This window comes from Urocitellus parryii, chromosome 16, assembly GCF_045843805.1.
Source record: "Urocitellus parryii isolate mUroPar1 chromosome 16, mUroPar1.hap1, whole genome shotgun sequence".
Lineage (NCBI taxonomy): Eukaryota > Metazoa > Chordata > Mammalia > Rodentia > Sciuridae > Urocitellus > Urocitellus parryii.
The window spans coordinates 301101-319175 of NC_135546.1; the positions used below are offsets into that span (position 1 = coordinate 301101).

Here is an 18075-nt window from a genome sequence, read left to right on the forward strand (position 1 = left end):
CCATCCTGGGTGGAGTAGAGCAGAGACAGACAAACAGAAGGAAGACCAACGGAATCCAGGACTGGGAAGTACTGAGACGGCGATGGAGAGAGCTGTTAGACACAGCGGTGAACAAGTCAACCCTGACCCGCCACAGTGTCTGACTGCGATGCACTAACACTAGACCTAACAGGCCACAGGAACAATCTGGACAGACCCACGTGGAGGGACAGACTGGGATCCGTCCAGCGAGGACACAGAGGCAAGGCCTGACGCCACTCCTGGCCTTGACTTACGTTATCACGGCTCCAACCACTGATGTGCTCACGGCAGGAACATCAAGGGGAAAACCCAAACCTCAGCTCCTCAGTGACGCGTCTCCACCCTACCAGGCATCGTGATTTCCCCTTCTCAGTCTAGAGGGCTGCCACGGACAGCACCCGGGACTGACCAGGAGCTGCTGGGGCTGCACGCGGCTCCCTCAGACACCAAGGTCTGTCAGATCCCGGGATGAAGTCTGCGTCCTGAGGAGCACAGAGCGGGCCTGGCTTTCAGTGCTCCAGGGAGCACGTCGGCAAGGAGATGGAAGTGACTCTGGTCCCCTGGGGATGCTGTGAGAGGCAGGGTCCTGTGACGGGAACCCAGGAGTGTCCCCCTGAGGTGCAGGGCGTGAGGGGCTGCAGGGCGGGAGGGGCTGCAGGGCGGGAGGGGCTGCAGGGCGTGAGGGGCTGCAGGGCTGGGCATCCAGGAGACACAGGTCAGCACCACAGGCCCACGACGCGGTGGGGAGGCCTCTGTCCTCCTCACCTGGTGGTGGCCGTCCTGTCGAGGACACGTCCAGGGTACACGTGTGCTGGAGCGTGGGAGGTACCACCTGTGATTTGCAGCAGTGAGGGGCCGGGGCTGCCGTTCAGGTGTAGAGAGCCTGCCCAGCGGGCATGAGGCCCAGGGCTCGATTTCCAGCACCCCTCCAGGAAAGGAAAGGGCTTCTAGGTGTGAGGGAGGCCACGTGGTGGGGGTGGGCTCCAGCGGGCCAGCTGTCGTCTTGGACTCCGTGTCAGCGGTCACCAGAACCAAGAGGCTGCCTGCACCCACCTGCTCAGCTCCACCCCAAGGCCTGTGTTCAAGCCTGTGACCACAGGAGCCAGGGGTCACTAAAACACACTGTCACGAGGCCCCGGAGCCACAGGAGAACAAAGTCACAGGATCCCCAGGCCCTGGGGGCACTTCAGCCTGCTCCCAAGCGGGTGCTGAAACGGGTGTGGCTCTGTAGACGGGTCTGGGAGCAGAGGAGTCCCCTGGGGTGCGTGTGGCCTCGCCTGACTGACAGACACAAACATAAGGCCTGAGCAGTTTCTTGTCAACGCCTGCATTTCAAAACCCTGGGTCTAACTAAGCCAACTAAGCTACCGTAACAGAACCAGGACTTTTCAGTGGGACAGGCCAATAAAGCGACTGTGTGACTGTCACCAGACAGACTCCGTCCTTGCCATATTTCTGGGCTCCCCATAAGAGCCTTCTCCTCCCTTCCCCTCAGTGGAGCCCCAGAACCTCCCCTGGTTTGGAGATGCTGCTTGTTCAAATAAACTCTTTAAATTTTTATTTCAGTTTATCTTTAAATAGCCCCATGCCTCTGATGTAAATGTGCATCAGGATAAAAAGACGATATTCTGCTTCATGGTTAAATCGACTCTAACTGTACAACAATTTAAAAACATGAGACATTTAGGGCATATTAATCCCAAAGCACATTTATTAAAATTTAAGCTATTTGCGTAAACTAATACTGGAAATGGGGCACGCAGTGCTACTCCTCCAGCCTGAGTGTGTAAGGACACGGAGGCACACGCCACAGAGCTGAATGAGCTGGTGTCCCCTCCGACTTATCCCAGATGATGTCTAGTGGCTCTGTCGCGGGACTGTGTTTTCCTGGTTGCCTGAGCGGAGGACTATTGCCAGAGAGAGGGTCCTCTTAGCCTTTCAGCAACCATGAAGCGGCACAGGCCGTGACACTGGGCCCCTTTTCCTGCAGACAGATGGCCGTGACATCCACAGATGTCCACGTTTCAGAAACAACAAGGAACGAAACACTCAAAACCCAAGCTCAAGTTTGCTCTGTGCTTTGGGAAGGTTGGCCACGCTGGCTCTCAGACCAGGCTCCGGGTGCCGATTCCCTGTCTGCTTAACAGACTCGGCAAAAGCCGCGTAGAGAGAGCATCCAAAGGGCGGAGGGGCAGGGACGCGGGCTCAGCCTCACCAGCCGGGGAGAGAGGCGCTAACCCAGCACTAACCCAGCAGGTACCTGCTGCAGAGGAGGTGAGGCATCCCCCAAGCTCCTGCCTGTCTAGATTTCAGAGACGGACCGACGGACTGAGAGCACGTGACCTGTCAGTGGATTAATGACTACTAGGGTGGCTCCGTAGGCAGGCGGGGCTGGGGGCGGTGGGTCCCTGGGGAAGTGGCTTTGGGGTCCATGGTTTGCCCGTGGTGAGCAGAGCGCTCTCTGCTTCCTGACCCGTCTAGAGCCGCGCAGCTCTCCTCCGCCCCACGCCCTTCTGCCGTGATGTGCCACCTCACCTTGGGCCACACTGTGGGCCACAGCATTGGGGTCAACCTTCCCAGGGCTGACCTCTGAAACACGAGCCAAAGCCACCTCGCCTCCTGTAGGCAGCGCCTGTCAGCGGGTTGGTCACAGGGAGGAAAGGCTGGTGGCGAGGAGAAGGGCGCAGCTTAAAGTTCTATTTGCATCAAGCTCAAACCCAGGGGAGACGCACCCACGCTACCAGGTTGGGAAGTGGCCGCCTTCCAAGAGAAAGCAGACAGGGAAGGATGCTGGGCCCACCCGACCCTCCTCTGGCACCTGGCTGAGAGCCACGTGGGCACACTGTCTTCATGACCAATGGGCAGTGTGTACACGCAGGTCGTATCTGAACAAGGTGCCCAGCGTGCTGTGATGCCCTGACTCTACGACCCTGTACGGTGGCCACTGTTCTTATTGTCACTGCATGAAGGGGGGACGCCGAGGCACGCAGCAGTCACACAACACGCCTGAGGCCCCACCACAGAAAGAGGGACAGCAGGACTAACAGGCCATCGGTCGCACAGCCCACGAGGGACGCCCCCCTCAGCCAGGCAGCACCCTTCTCGGCAGGTGCGTGAGGGGCAGAGCGGCTCCATGCTGGACCCGCACCAGGGCTGTGGTCACAGTGGGCACGCACCCGCGTCAGGCCACTCCCTCGCCACTGTGTCTCAGAACAAGGCCCCGAGGCAGCCATTACTCAGCCTCGGCCGCGGATGGGGGTCCGTGCGAGACGGGCCACCCGTGCTCTGCCCTTGGTCTCCACAGTGGTGCTCACAGCCCCCACGCGCCCTGTGCTCATCCTGACACCCCTGGAAACAGAAGCCAACCGCGCTCAAAACCCCACTTGTGATTCCATTCCACACCCTCGTCCCTGCCTGGGAGTCCAGGAGTGCAGGAGCTTAGGGCTCTGGAGATGGAAAGGGGGACGAGACTGGGTCAACCCTGCCACCAGCTCTCTCCAGCCCAGCTTGAAGACAAGCGACCGTGGCGTGTTCACGATGCTCAGGACGCTGCCTTGGTGTGGATGGTGAGGCAGACGGACCCATTTCACATGCTACAAACCAACCAGCCGGTGCCGGTGAAGATGCTGTGTCGGGTCCAGGAGAAAACCCACCAGCGAGGGAAAGGCAGCAGCTCCGTGATGACACCATCAGTGGAAACGTGTCCAATATGTTTCTGGAATGATCTGTGCTCGACTTGATCCATAGGATCATGTTTACATGTGACCACGAGTAGCTGTTAGTATCAGTTCATCTAAGTTTACCCCCAACGGGCCTTCTGTGCTGCTGAGTTTCAGGATATGCACCTGACGAAGCAGGATATGTACCTACTGGGGGATCGATACTGCAGAGACAATTAGCTCTGGCTCCTGGGAACCTCTGCTTCTGGGCAGGTGCACAGGGTTCCACCTGATGTCATTGCTGCCAGAGCTCCTTCAGCCTCCCTGCAGAATCAACTCCTCTGTGCTGTTTCCAACTCCTCCGAATCGCGGAAACGACGCCAGGATTAAAATACCCACCGCAGCGCCATGCTTTTTAACGGGCTCTGGGATTTCAGGACTTGGAAAGTGCACCAGGAGAAGAGCTATGCATCCATTTTCCTGATTTAGCACAAGGAGAGCGAGCTCGCCCCCACGTACCTTTACCCACCCGAGCCGACAGGCAGCCCGCCAAGGGTCTAAGTGCTCGGGAATGTTCCACAAGGTAAAGTCGGCACTCCTGAAGAGTCGTTTCCACAACAGCAACGGCAAAACCGCTCGGCAGCCAACTTTTTGTCCCTCTCCGCCCTGTATTTTTACAAAATTAAGATTCCAGATCGGCCGCCCAGAAGAGATATTTCAAAGAAAACCCTCTGCCTGTCCTGGCAGACTTAGTCCCCGAGGGCGCTGTATCCTCAGCACTGAGGTTCAGTGGACGCTGAACGTCCAGTATTTATTACAGCCATCCGTCCTCTGGGCCCTGTGGCTCCAGCAGCAGAAGGAGCTGTGTGTCAGGTCCACGGTTCCTACAGATTTAAACTGGTTTGGGAATCTCTGGGAGAAAATGATTCTTCCCTCAAAGATAAGCAGGAAGAAGGATCAGGGGGCGGCTGGTCATGTCCCCCTGGCCCACGGGTAGTGGTAGCTCAACAGAAAGGTCTTCTTGGCCAACACCCTGCTCAAGGTGGGCGACCTTGGACGGCAATGGAGAAGGGAAGGGAGCAACTCACAGTACCTTACCCCCGATTCTGTCACTTGGAAGAGGAGGAAACAGGGGTGAGCCATATCCACACAGCAAGCACTGCCAAGATATCACAAGGAAACACGCCGCACGGGAACCCCAACGGGCTGCTCACGGGTGGGAATCGTCCGCCTTGACTTCAGGCTGCATTTCCTATAAAAGCCTGACTCTGGTATTGTCTGTGTTCATGATTTTCTGGGTATAGATCAGACGGTTAAGTAGCAATTTGTTAGACACCCTAACAATATTGAGACAACGACTCAGATTTCATGTCCAATGGCGGTGGCATATATTGACCTCACTGTTCCGTTAAGAGGATTAAATGGACACCACATACGGGACACTCAAAAAATTGTCTTTGTATGTACTGAGCACCCTCCTTCACCCTGCCGAGTGGCTGGAGAGAAGCAAACTGGTACTGAACACAGTTGCTAGGACAACTGGACATCTGTGAAGGCGTCCGGTCACCTACCACGGGTCAGCTGCTGCAAAGTTTGGAGGTCAGAAGAGGCAGCTCCGGACCAGGAAACCGCCTGTGGCCAGGCTGGGCTTAGTGCCTGTGCTACAAACTGTGAGGTCAGAGACGGGAACCAACCTGCACCCAGCAGGCGAGGCCATCAGGCCCTTCAGGTACCCAGGGGGACACTTGCCCCGCAGTGGTACAGCTTCCCAGTGCTCTGGTGGCACCTTCAGGGAAGGAGCATGTGGCTGGACCCTTCCCAGCCAGGTGAGCACAGGACAAGTGGCTGTAGTGTGAGTCACCTCTCGGGGCTCAGGCCAGCAGCGTTTGTTCCACTGTGTGACTTGCTGCATCTTATTTATGGCCGTCCGCCTCCCCAGCCTTGGTGAGTACAGCCTCCAAAATGAGATCCTGGGGGCTGCGTGCAAGCCTCTCGCCCACGAGGAGAGTTAAATCGATGTGTGTGACAGTGGCAGAGGCGGGCCTCCCGCCTGCCACAAAACCCACGTGTGGATGGCTCAGCAGTTGGAAGCAGGCGGCTCTGCTGGGTGAGCCAGTGGAGCATGTGCAGTCGCCCCAGAGACGGGCATTACCTTGGGGTCCGACGTGAGCAATTTGAAGGCTTGATAGACTTGAGCTTCCTTCACCCCACCACCAAGATCCAGGAAGTTGGCTGGCCTCCCGCCGTTGAGGAAAATGATGTCACAGGTCGCCATGGCGAGTCCCGCGCCGTTCACTGTGAGATGCAAAGGGGACAGGAGGCACTCAGCAGTGGGCAAGGCCCAGGGCTGCACCTCCCAGTACTGCAGCCTGCCACTCCCGCCCACGCCTGCCCCGTGGGGACTCTACTCCACCCCAGACGTGCATGCACGCTCATGAGGAAGAGTCGGGAAGTGATTTCCAACTGGGAATGGGGAGCACTTGTGGAGATGCAGAAAGCAGGAAGGAAGGGGAGCCAGTGAGGAGCAAGGTCTGCAGGCCAAGTTCAGGCCAAGTGAGCGTGGACACAGTGGTGAGAGGGGGCCAGGAGCCCGAGAGGCCTGAGAGGAGCAGAGCCCCTTCCACTGTGTGCCTGGGAGGACATGCTGGTCACAGGGGGCATCCCTTGGAGGCAGCCACCGGAGCCCAAACGACAGACCCACAACAACGTTCCACCCCTGGTCCTCTGTGAATTACTGTAGAAACGCTCACCAGCGACCCACTTAATAAAACTAGATTCCAGATTCGGCAACTGCTTAGCAGTCTTTCTGAAGCAACCAAGTAAAGGGTTTTAACATTGAAATTCTTATTTCCAGAGCTACATATTACGGATCGATTGCATTTCTTAGCTTAATTATGTGGAATTGCTTTTCTCAGGTTAGAAGGAGAAAAAGGAGAAGAAGCCAGGGAGGGAGGCAGGGAGGACCTCCAAACAGCAGAAATGGTGACAGCCCCTCACTTTTGAGACCCTTGAATTCCCCTGACAAGCCTAAGACTGTGACTAATTGAATTAAGTCTTTGGGAAACTAAGATAAAACGGTTTACACCGGATCTTGGAGCAATTTATAACGTGTGAATGGGAGCCCGGTCCATTCATGCACACTTCCACAGAGGCTGCAAAGAATCTGCGTCTAGTTTGCTCTCAACACACCGCGCTCTTCCCTGCTCCAAGTGCCTACAACACAGGGAGCACATGAGATCATCAGGATCAGACGCTGTGCGTGGCCTGCCACGTTGACATTCACTGCTCCAGTGCAGAGCCAGAGCTTTGGGACCACTGAGGACAGGATGTTATTTTCTACTGTACTGAACAGCAAACCACGGGATGAGGTCTCTTCAGTTCTGAATACAGTGATGCTGTTGGTTTAATGCACCACAAATCTTTTTTATTTTAATTCCATTAAGATACAGACCTCAGTTTCCAGAGCACTGAATCGTCTCTACTAGAGACAGGAACTTGTGCAATTAAGTTGGGAGTCTATACATCTCTGCGCTGTGGCCTTGTGCAGAATAACAGGATTCTTTATGCCTTTACCGACCCGTCCTTACCTCTGCTGAATGAGCCACTTACACACAGGGGCAACGAGGAGGAATTGGTGGTTCTATTAACAGGCTGACAAAGTGAATAAGTGTTTTCTCATTCAGCTACCACAGAATCAGGGAGGGTCTGCTTCCTCCTTTGAAACAGCAATTTTGGTTTGAACCCAAATCTCCTTAATAGCCCCACACACTGGCACAGAGTCCTGGGGCAAGGGGTGTTTCACCAGTTCACCAGGCGAAGTGATTCTCCACCAGGGAGGTTTGGACACCAGCTCAGGGTTGTGCCTTTCACCGTGGGATCTGTACGCAGGAACATGGCTGACCACAGCACCGTGGCCGCCCCTCCAGCTCAGAAGCAGCCCACACCTCAGGAGGCCCAGGGTGGAGAAGCCCTCCTCTAGACCAGTGGGGGCTGACCAGAGAGAGCGTTCTGGATCTCTCTCATGACGAGCGAGTGCTCCACCTGGCTGTGCCCACGGCCCTCCGAGTGGACGCTGAGAGCTGACTCTGAGGGTTTCCTAAGACCCCTGCCTGCACCTGCTCCTGGCAACCAACACCTGGGAACCCTGGGGCTGCTCGATTCTAGAAGAATCCAGCAACACCCCGATGGCCCCGGGGACTCTCACCGAAGCAGGCGATGTTCCCGTCCAGCCCGATGTACTTGAGGTCGTACCGGGCAGCTTCGTTCTCGATGGGCTCGTTCTCCGACTTGTCGTCCAGGGCAAATATGTCCTTCTGGCGGAACTCGGCGTTGTCGTCAAAGTTTATCTTGGCATCAAAGCAGACAACTGAAGGAGGAGAAAAGGGGCACAGCTGAGCGCCCACTGGGGCTCTGTGGGTCATCCCCTCGGGCTGGCAGAGACGTGACCTTCAGTCACAGACAGGAAACTCTGGGGCCAGGGACAACAGGGGCACCGTCCTGTTCTCAGGGGCTTGAGTTCCAGAAGGTGGGTTCAACCCACAGGTCCCTGTCACTACAACACCCACGGGAGCTGCCGCCGCCCCTGACAGGCCACGGGTGACAGGCCACGGGTGACAGGCCACGGGCCTGCTCGGCCCACACAGCTGGGCTCACTCTGTCTGTGGGGCTTCTCGTCCTTAGCAAGTGACAGCTGAGTATCCCTTTTGATTCCAGAGGGGGAAAAGGAGAGAAGCCAAGTAACTATCCTGTCCTCCCTGGTCCTTTTGCCTCGCAAAGTGCAATTTTCATCCGTATCTTCCTTTACTGGAAAGTACACTGGGGCGGAATACAGGATTTTTCATCTGACTGGTGCCTCTCAAGTCTCTCTGTATTAAAATTTTTGAATAAATATGTGATGTCTTTGTTCACGGTGCGTAGAGCATGACGTGTTGGTACACACACATCATGTGAAATGACGGCTAGAGGTGGACAAAGGAACACACTTTCCTGATTAGCTTTCCTTTTTCTGTGAGAGCACTTGAAAGCCACTCTTCAGCAGTCTCCAACACATACCACTAGCCCTAACCTTGACGAGCGTCACCCACTTCCTCTCTGGGGCTCAGTTTCCTTATGTGAAAGAATGGGAGCCAGGACCCTCGCCCCGACTCACAGCTCCCAGGTCTGCTAAGAGCAGGGCCACCCTGACTCCCGTGCTCGACCTACACAACAAGACAGTCTGTCCCCAGGCCAGGCCAGACAGCCACAGCTTGCTCACACCTTCTGCTGCACCTTGGTGCCGGCAGCTCGGGACACAGCAGAACTCACTTCCCCACGGGGACGGGTCCCAAGCACGGTCCTGGATCCACAGAGACTTCTGCATGGAGGTGCAGGCCTGGGGCAGCGGGTGGGGCGTGCACCCGACACCTTAGCCACCTTCCCTGGGAACAGAGGTGTAGTGAGATCCTGCCACCTGAACCCTTCTACTTAGCTCTGACCCTGACGGGCAGGCAGATCTGAGCGAGGAAGCACAGTGTCCCTGCCCTGGCACGGCTGAGGGCACCGACCCTGGAAGGGGAAACAGTCACCTGGACCGTCCCACTGAAACACAGAGGCTGCCGCGGCAGAGTCTACTGGCCTCCGGGGAAAGCACCCTGCATTCGGGGATCCCGGGGTCAGACCCCAGGGAGGGGGCGTCCCAGGGCTCTTCCTACCAGGAATCCACACACTGTGGTGCAGATCCATGCAGAACTACGTGCTGACCTCTATGAACACCTGACAAACCAAACCTGGACCACGACCCCCTGAGGTGAGCACTGACGGTCAGGAGAGCACCCCATGGAAGCTGGCGTCCACCTGAGTCCCTCATCTTGCCACAGACTGCCCACCACCCCGCCCACACTGGGCACTTGCAGGGAATGAGTAATTACCTTCCAGAACACTGAAATCATCATGACAGAATCCTATAATTACCCAAGGAACTGACCAAATTCTCCACTTGCTACAATGGCACTTTCTCAGCAGTTAATGACCGGTAGAATAATCAATAGAAAAGCAACCTCATTCTTGGCTTTCCACGGGGTTTATAAATACACTCTAATTAATTTATTAGTAATTTCAGCCCCTCCATTACTCACTGGCAAGACGACTTGTAACTGACACACTCAAAACGAATGGGCAAAGGCTATCAAATTGACTTTCCAAGTGAAGAGTTTCGAATAAAAGAATTCTTGGTCAAGATCAATAAGCCAGTAAATCAAAACAGTTCCCAGCTAATCTCTGTCCCTTACAAAGACGACAGCTGCGGCCAGCTCGGGAGAGAGGATAATTAATGGATATGCATGCAAAGCTCGGAAGGCAGGCTGCTCACACGGCCCACGAAGCCAGACGGCACAGGCCACTGTCCTGCAGCGGAGGGTCAGGGGGTGCACAGCACAGAAGTGGACTCGCTCTTGGTGTTCACCGGAGGATGGCATGGCGGGCAACCACCAGGGCCTGGCCAGCTGCTGCCTCCCTGAAGAGGAAACCAAATTGTATAAAACTGGGCGGGGACCTGGGAGACGAAGGGGGATTAAAAGAAAATCAATCTTCGATTGGGGCACCTTACGGTTGGAGGTCCAGGGGCATTCTCAGCCGTGCATTTGGTACATGGGCATAGTATTTTTTTGTCTCTGATACTGTGGTTTGTAACTTAAAAAATGTAATTTGTTTTTCATCCCTAATTAATGACAGACCCTAAAACTGTGTACTTTTCCTGAAGAGTCGAAGGACTAGGGGAAGCTTCCACGCTAATATCTGGTCTGCAACCCTGTGACAGGAGCCCGAATCCCTCTGCACGGGGCTGAGGTCGGGGTTAGAGTTAGAAAGGACACAGGGCAGGAGGAGAGAGGATCTGGATCACCACGATGGGGGAGCCTGTGTAAGATCCCAGGAAGGGCTAGGAACAGCTTCCTGGTCACAGGGCACGGGGTGCTGAGATGGCCTGGAGGCTCCCCACACCCCACCACCCATGTCCTGTGTACTGATCAGGGGTCTCAGGAATCCCCGATCCATAGCAGGTGGGTCAGAGTAGAAGAGATCAGACTTGTGATTGGAATTTCAAGTACGGGGAGGAGAGTCCTGGGGAACTGAGCCCCGGCAGGTGGGACCCGAATCCACAGGCAAAAAGACACTGTAATGACCGAGCCCCGGCAGGTGGGAATCGGCTCCACAGGTACACAGACAGTGCCAGGACCACGTGGAATCTAACTCTCTTGCTGGAGCAGGACTGGTCAGTTGGGAAGCACACACTGCCCAGTTGTGCTGGCCATGGCACTGCCCTATCGACAGTCCTATGGGGAAACAGTGTGTGTGGTTTTGCTATCAAACCTATAGGACTTTCCTGCCCACTGCACAGTGTGCAGTGCTGCACTCCCCACAGGCCTCTCCTGACCACATCAACACCAGGTGAGAATCAGCGCTGGCGCTGCCCAGCCAGCCAGCCTGGGCAGGAGACTCCCTGTAGCTGGTGAGTGCCACTACACAAGGGACACAGTGTCTCCTGCAGTGGTGCTGGTGGCAGCCGTGGCCATTGGCAAAGCCCCCCTGCTCACTATGAGCAGGTGTGCAAGGCTCAGGGTGCTGCCACCTGTGGGCCACGGACGCGGGGCCTGCTTCAGCTGGGGCTCGTCCTCTTGACGGTACATCTGCAGCACTCTCCCCTGTCCCTCCCAGCAGAGATGACCCAGGGACCTTCCCCTCCCCCAGTAATGCTAGGCTTGTGTTTGGGGTAAACAGAAATGAGTTTCTGCTGGTGTTTTCACACGGGGAGCCTTTTTCTGAATACAGTCGTCTCAAAGGAAGGATTTTAACAGCTGGCAAGTTCAGCATGCTGACGGAGAAGAGGTTTGACTGAGAATCAGGGTAAAATAGGGGCCTGCCAGGACCCCAAGTCCCATCATAGCTTTGCTCAAGGCCAAGGTGGTCAAAATTTGGTAGGAGAAAAAGATCCGAGGGTCTGAGTGGCGGGTGGCAGGCACGTCCCTCAGACTTACGGAAGCCTGTTTCTGTAGACGGTTTTATGGAGAAGAGGCCACACGCCTCCTCCCACGTGCCTGAGGTCTGTCTCCCCGACAGCAGCAGAGTGTGGTAGGACAGAAGGGAATCTTTGCATTTTAAGAGCTGACAGGCAGGTGAGGCAGGCGGTGGTTCTGCACCACACACAGCAGCTCTGCTCACTGACACTTAGCTACGGAGGCTGAGAACAGGCAGCTGCAGCAAGATGGCCACAGCAGCAGAAGCAGAAACAAAGTAGCAGGGACAGCACATCCCCCTGAAGACGAGTGCAGTGAAAGTCCCTAAGCTGTACGAGTTCAAGGTCCCCAGGCTGCTGACCAGCTTGTACCCACATAAGTATGCACCCTCCTGTAGAATTGCACCAACTCCGAAACTTGCTGATGTCCAACAGTAAAAGCTCTTGAGGCTCAGGCTTTGGGAATCATCCCTCTGGGCTGCAGTGCCACTAATAGAGGGTTGCTTCCAGATCTCAGCGTCCTGACCCTCCCTTCCCACTACAGAGAACTGCAGGACACCCTTTCAGAAGTGGCTGACTGCGGCCACATAGCAACCATGCTCATGAGTGTGTCCCGCCTTCACCGACTGACTGACTGACAGAATTCCCCAGTGCTGTGTTTGTTGTAGGGAAGGCGATACTGGGCCAAACAGTGCTTTTCCTGCGAGACAATGAAAACGCAAAGCGGAACAAAGGAGCCCTAGAGCAGCAGGATCCCTGAACCCCGAGCAGCTGGGACACGCCATTTCCAAAGGCACTTCCAGAAGTGGCGGGCAAGAGCGGGCGGGTGCCAGTGTCGACGGCAGAGCAAGGACCTCGACTTGCTCCTCAACCTTGGCTTCTCTTTAGGAAAGCAGCGCACGACCGCAGTAAATGTAGAGTGTGGAGGGGCCGAACTCAGTTCAGACATGACGATTTTCAACGCCACGTTAATGAAGCCTCCATTCTACATAAAAATTCACATTGAACAAAGGCTATTCTGTATACAAATGATAGAAAAAAAACCACCTATTAATATTCATAAAACAATTTTCACCATCAAAAGCACATTGTTACATGCTTGATAGATTATACAAATGAATTTTCCTTCCGAACAAATATCAAAGGAAGCCGTGGTCCTTGTATTCCTAAGGTGTTCTGTTTGGTGGCGTGAGGTTTGGCGAGCTGCTAATTCAGCTCCCTCGACGGAGAACGTAACTGGCAGCTGGAACCCTCTGACCCTGAATTTTAACAGAAGAAAGTGCCATGGAGTTAAACAAAAGAAAAACACATTTCTGAGGGGAGACGTGCACATAAAAGGAACGTAAAAACAGCAGGAAGTGAGACTGTCATAATTAGTTTGAGGAATAATCTGTCTCCGTGCAATGTGCTGCGTTTGATTTGTGATAAATAACCATAATGTGCTACTGAAACACGACGTGCTGAGATGGCCTTAAAATGCTGACACTTTAGAATCAGTTCCACTTTCTGTTAACTATCCACGTTCCAAGAGTTGAACACTTTCCAGAACTTTACTTGAAGTTGCTGCAAAAAGAAAAAAAAACTAGAGAGGGGGCGAGACGGGGCTGGGGAGGCAGAAAGCAGAAAACGTTCTTGAAAATAGTCTGTGTATAAAGAGAAACAGAGAAACGCCCACCAATACCGTGGGCGCTCGCTCACACCGCGACGGGCAGCTATTTAGGGAAGCGGCCTGAGGAAGGAGGGAAGTGGGTGCCAGCCAACTGCAGATCCCTGGGCCTGATTCTCAAGGAATCCTGGCCCCTGAGCCACTGCGGCCGTGGGTCGGGCTGCTTTGGCTCAATGAACGGATCCAGGTTGCCCCAGGAAGGCGCCTCACGGCAAGAATCCGCAGAGGGGGGCTGCGGGTGTGGGCTAGGGCCATGCCCCGTTGTTGGGGGACCACGGGGCACAGCAGGGGACTCAGCAGCCTCCCTGGCCTCTGCTTGCTAGGAGCCAACAGCACCGCACCCAGCTGGGGCCACTGGAGCCATCCCCAGACCTGGCCCCATGTTCCTTGGGGTGACATGGCCACCCCAATCATCACGCTTGACAGACACAGGCAGACCTGGGAAGGTGGGGAAAACCAAACAGAATCTAAAACCCCACCGAGGCCGTGAAATCAGAGAGAAAGAACGGACAGGTCGGAAGACCAACAGGTATGAGAACTCTGGCTGTTAATCAATCTGTTTTTGCAGCTGGACAAGCAAGAGTGGCCAGCCTGCCGTTGATCGCCACCTCACACAGCTCACTTTTACTTCAGGAAAGGCTGGCTCGCCCTGGCTAGTGGACGTCTCTGGGCCCCACTTCCTGTGCCACACGCTGCCTGCCAGGCAGCTGGACCAGCCGTGCCCATGTGACTCCAGCAGGGTTCCCACAGGGGACTCCCATGGAGGCTGCCCACTGCAGAGAGCCAGGCGAGGGAGAACAAGGCAGAGGCCAGCAGGGTGCTCCTGGCCCATGCCTGCCCATGCCTTAGGCTCCTAACTCATGTAGGAAGAGTCCCCTGGTGCATCTAACAGAAGCTAAGCCAAGGCCGGAGGCCTCTGTCCCCAGCAACCACTGACATCCCAGCCAGGATGTCCTGGACTAGGTTAAAATTAGTGGAGTCGCATCATAGTCCTGCACCTGGGTCACTAATGACACTGGGAAACAGTTCTCAGAGGGCGGCTCTTCCTCCATCTGCAACGTCCCCAGGTTGCCTGGGCAGCCTCGACGTCCAGGCCTCAGTCTTTGTTCTGCTGGCAGCAGGCACAGACACTGCAGCAAACTGAATTTCAAGGTTCCTCAGGGAGCGAAGGAGGTGGAGAAATTCCACACGGAGTGCTGGTGGGATGAAGAGCTTCACAGGAAGACGCCTGGTGTGAGCCGGGCTCCCTGAGTCTCCAAATGACCCGGCCCCTTATGAAATCAGGCTCCAAGGTGGACGCCCCAGTGTGAAACGTCGGCTGTCACTGATCTGAATGGAAATGACTTAAAAGTTCAGATGATGCATCTTAAGATCACCCATGTCGCCAAGGCGCACACAACTGCTTCGATGCCCTGATGAAGGACTGCTCCGGCTCTGGACGGGATGAAGATCAATCTGTGCCTTTGGTCATTAATCACCATTTCCTAATTGGGTTTAATTTGACGACTGCTCATTAGAGTTACAAACCAACACACTCATTTAATTGTGATTACAATTCAATAGCTGAACTTTTATGGTACAATGAACAAATTAATAGCCAAAGATAATTCTGCTCTTAAAAATATCACGTGAAGCTTCTGTTTTAATGAACTGTGTATATAGAACGTGTTTGGTGCTGATTCTTTCAAAAAAAAAAACCTCAAGAACTTTCTTAATAATTCGAGGGAAAACTTCAGACTTCGTGATGTGGAGCTTGTAAACGCCCTCTGAGAAACGGCGCCCACCCGGTTCCTGCTGCCAAGTGGACCACGCCTGCCTTCACCCACGCCTGGCTTCACCCACGCCTGCCTTCACCCACGCCTGGCTAACAATCCTTTCCTGTTTTTTTTTTTTCCTGATAGAACCAACAGGCTGCTTGGGCACACTACCTTGAAAAGCAGCCCGAGACCCTTGAGGAGTCCCATGCTCCCACGTCCCTTGACTTCACCTTGGGCACGTGCTCAGGAGCTCTGTATTCCCAAACTGGAGACTGACTACTACATATCATCTTAAAAGCTCCCTAAACGGGAACTCCGCTTGTCCCCGTCTGAACTCCAACCCTCTCCAGGTGTTAGGGTTTGGATGTGAGAGGTGTCCCCCAAAAGCTCATGTGTGAGACCATGCAAGATTCAGAGGTGAAATGATCGGGTTACGATAGCCCTAACCTAGTCAGTGCGCCAACCTGTTGCACTAACGGCACTAACGGGGTGTAGACTGTAGGCAGGTGGGCCTGGCTGAGGAAGTGTGTCCCTAGGGTGTGCCTGTGGGATTCATATTTTGTTCCTGGTGAGCAGGGCTCTCTCTGCTTCCTGGTGCCATGTCCTGAGCTGCTGTCCTACTCCACGCCTTTCAGCCATGATGCTCTGCCTCACCTGGGCTCTGAGCAATGGAGCTCGCTGACCACCTGTGAACTGAGACCTCGGAAACTGTGAGCCAAACCAGACTTCCCTCCTCTCAGGTGTTCCTGTCGGTAGGTTGGTCACAGGCAGGCTTCCTCTTGCGTGACGTGAAGACGCACTCCGTTTCAGGGAAGTCAGGACTGGCCGACTTTGACACAGGACACCTGCCCACCTGGTTTTCACAACAATTCTGAGACAAGTATTGTTTTCACCTCCTTGTTCTAATAAGAGCATCTGAGGCTTCTGCAGGTGCGTGCCCAGGTCTACAGCCAGAACATTGTAGGTCCTGAATTTGTACCAGGCCTCTCTGGGCTACGAGGACAAATTGGAACTCTTCTGAGTCTGACCACAGAATCTCCGTTAGGGGGAAACACTGCAGACATCCCTGGGTTCACAACACGGGTCGACACACAGAGATTCACCCGCGGACAGTTCCACAGGAAGTGGCGAGTCACTACTTCCCACGCCATGCCAGATGTGGGTGACACCCGAGAGACAGGTGGGCACTGTGGTGTGCTGTCCTTTGCACCTGCCATTCCATTCCTCCCAACTACCCAACAGTCACAAGCCTCTGCTACCAAATCAGCCAGCACTGACCAGACCCTAAGTGCAGGCAGGACACAGGGCACAAGGGCAGATGTCCACCCATAAAACAGCTACTTATGCTCCTCAGTACTTGGTGGGTAGGAGAGACCTGCCCCTCAGAGGTGCCACTTCTTACCCTAAGCAGAAACCCCGAGGCAGGTAGTGTGAGGAAGCTCAGCTGCAGAGTGGCAGGGCTCCACCACAAAACACCGGGGAATCATACCCAGGCTTAGAGGAAACAGAGCTTCAGAAGTTCTGGTCTTGGAACAGCAGGTGCATTCCCTACACACAGAGCAAAGCTCCCATCCCCACTGGGGTCCCCTCACGAGACACAGCAGCAACAGGCCTGGAGATGCCTGTGTGCATGTCTGTAAGTGCAGGGTGTCTGCACGCGTCTGCACATGCGTGTGTGTGCACATGTGGATGCGTGTGTCTGTGAGTGCGTATGTATGGGTGAGTGCCAGCATGCGTGGCAGTGTCTGTGTAGGGGTACACACATGTTTCAAAGTCAAACAAGCAGCTTCCTCCAGGGCTCTCCATGTGCCTGCAAACAATGTGAGTGCTGAAGTGCTGAGCTGGGCAGGGGTGCATGTGAAACCCCGCAGACGTCCTACTGCTCCAGGGGCTGGATGCAGAGGGGCTGCCATAGCCCTGGTGAAATTTAATTTATAGTTTATATAAATAATCACCACACATTCACCTCTCGTGTTTTTTACCTTGTCCTTCGGGAGTCTCGCCAAAGGGGTTCACTTCCACCTGAGTGGCATCGATCTTCAGGAAGAGGTTGTACAGCTTCTTAATCTGGTCTGCAGCCTAAACGTGAGCAAGGGAAACAGAATTACTTCCAAAGCAGGGAAAGAAAATGTATTTTTCTCGATTAGCGAGACCTTAAAGACAGCGAATTATGTCTTCATTTTTGGTTAGGTCTTTGAAGAGAAAAATGGAAAAGCATGATTATTTTAATTTCTACTGCGTTTCATTAGAAGGAATTGCTCAACTTTCCTCCAGACATCAGAAGAGACTATTATCAGGAACACAAAACATTTTCAGTGCAATTAGAAAACACGATTAATCTTCTTGCAAATTATCACGTCCCTTTCAAACAAGGAGGACCACTGTAGACGCTGCAATCATTAACAAACAGGCTCTATTTAAGTCAGTCTGCAGTGACTGTGCGCGAGGATGACTGTTTCCTATTACACAGGAGTGAGAACACCATGCTAGTCATCCATCCACACCACACCCTGTGAGATACAATTTCTAAGTGTCTCATGGAAACTGTTGCAAGTCAGGAAGATGAAATCTTAAACAGCCGGGTCCCAACATGCCTTCCAAATCGACTGTTTGTCCTGACGCCACCCACCACAAAGGGCAGAGATGTTCCTGTTTCCCCTAATCAGCCCTGGCTTCATTTCCCCCTGAGTGTTTAAAATTCCCTCTCTCTTCCCCTTTCCTCAGCTGGTACTCACCCCCTGCCTGGTCCTGCAGCTAACATCCAGGGGGCCAGACGTGGGGGACGCGGTGGAGGAGCAGGGCTCACCCTCGACAGCCCCCACCCCACACGCAGACGGTGCCATCCTGGTCAAGGGTGGTCATCCCCCGTCCTGGGCTTCGTTGGTCCCCAGCCAGGGCGCCCCCTGGCCACTCTCTGCTCTTGGTGCCAGCCTGCATTGTTTCCTCTTGGGCTCCTGTTGGCCCTTCCACATCTTACCCCAGCAT

At 54.5% G+C, this 18075-nt stretch overlaps 1 protein-coding gene across 1 annotated transcript in view; it reads right to left on the reverse strand.

Moving 5' to 3' along the window:
* The window catches only part of Suclg2 (succinate-CoA ligase GDP-forming subunit beta), a 171991-nt gene that overhangs the window by 38002 nt on the left and 115914 nt on the right, over positions 1-18075 (reverse strand). Inside the window, exons 7-10 of the mRNA XM_077793498.1 lie at positions 17073-17169; positions 7885-8046; positions 5833-5975; positions 2557-2653 (exon numbers count right to left, since the gene is read on the reverse strand). Coding sequence (XP_077649624.1) covers positions 2557-2653; positions 5833-5975; positions 7885-8046; positions 17073-17169 — 499 coding nt within the window. The remainder of the gene's footprint in view (positions 1-2556; positions 2654-5832; positions 5976-7884; positions 8047-17072; positions 17170-18075) is intronic.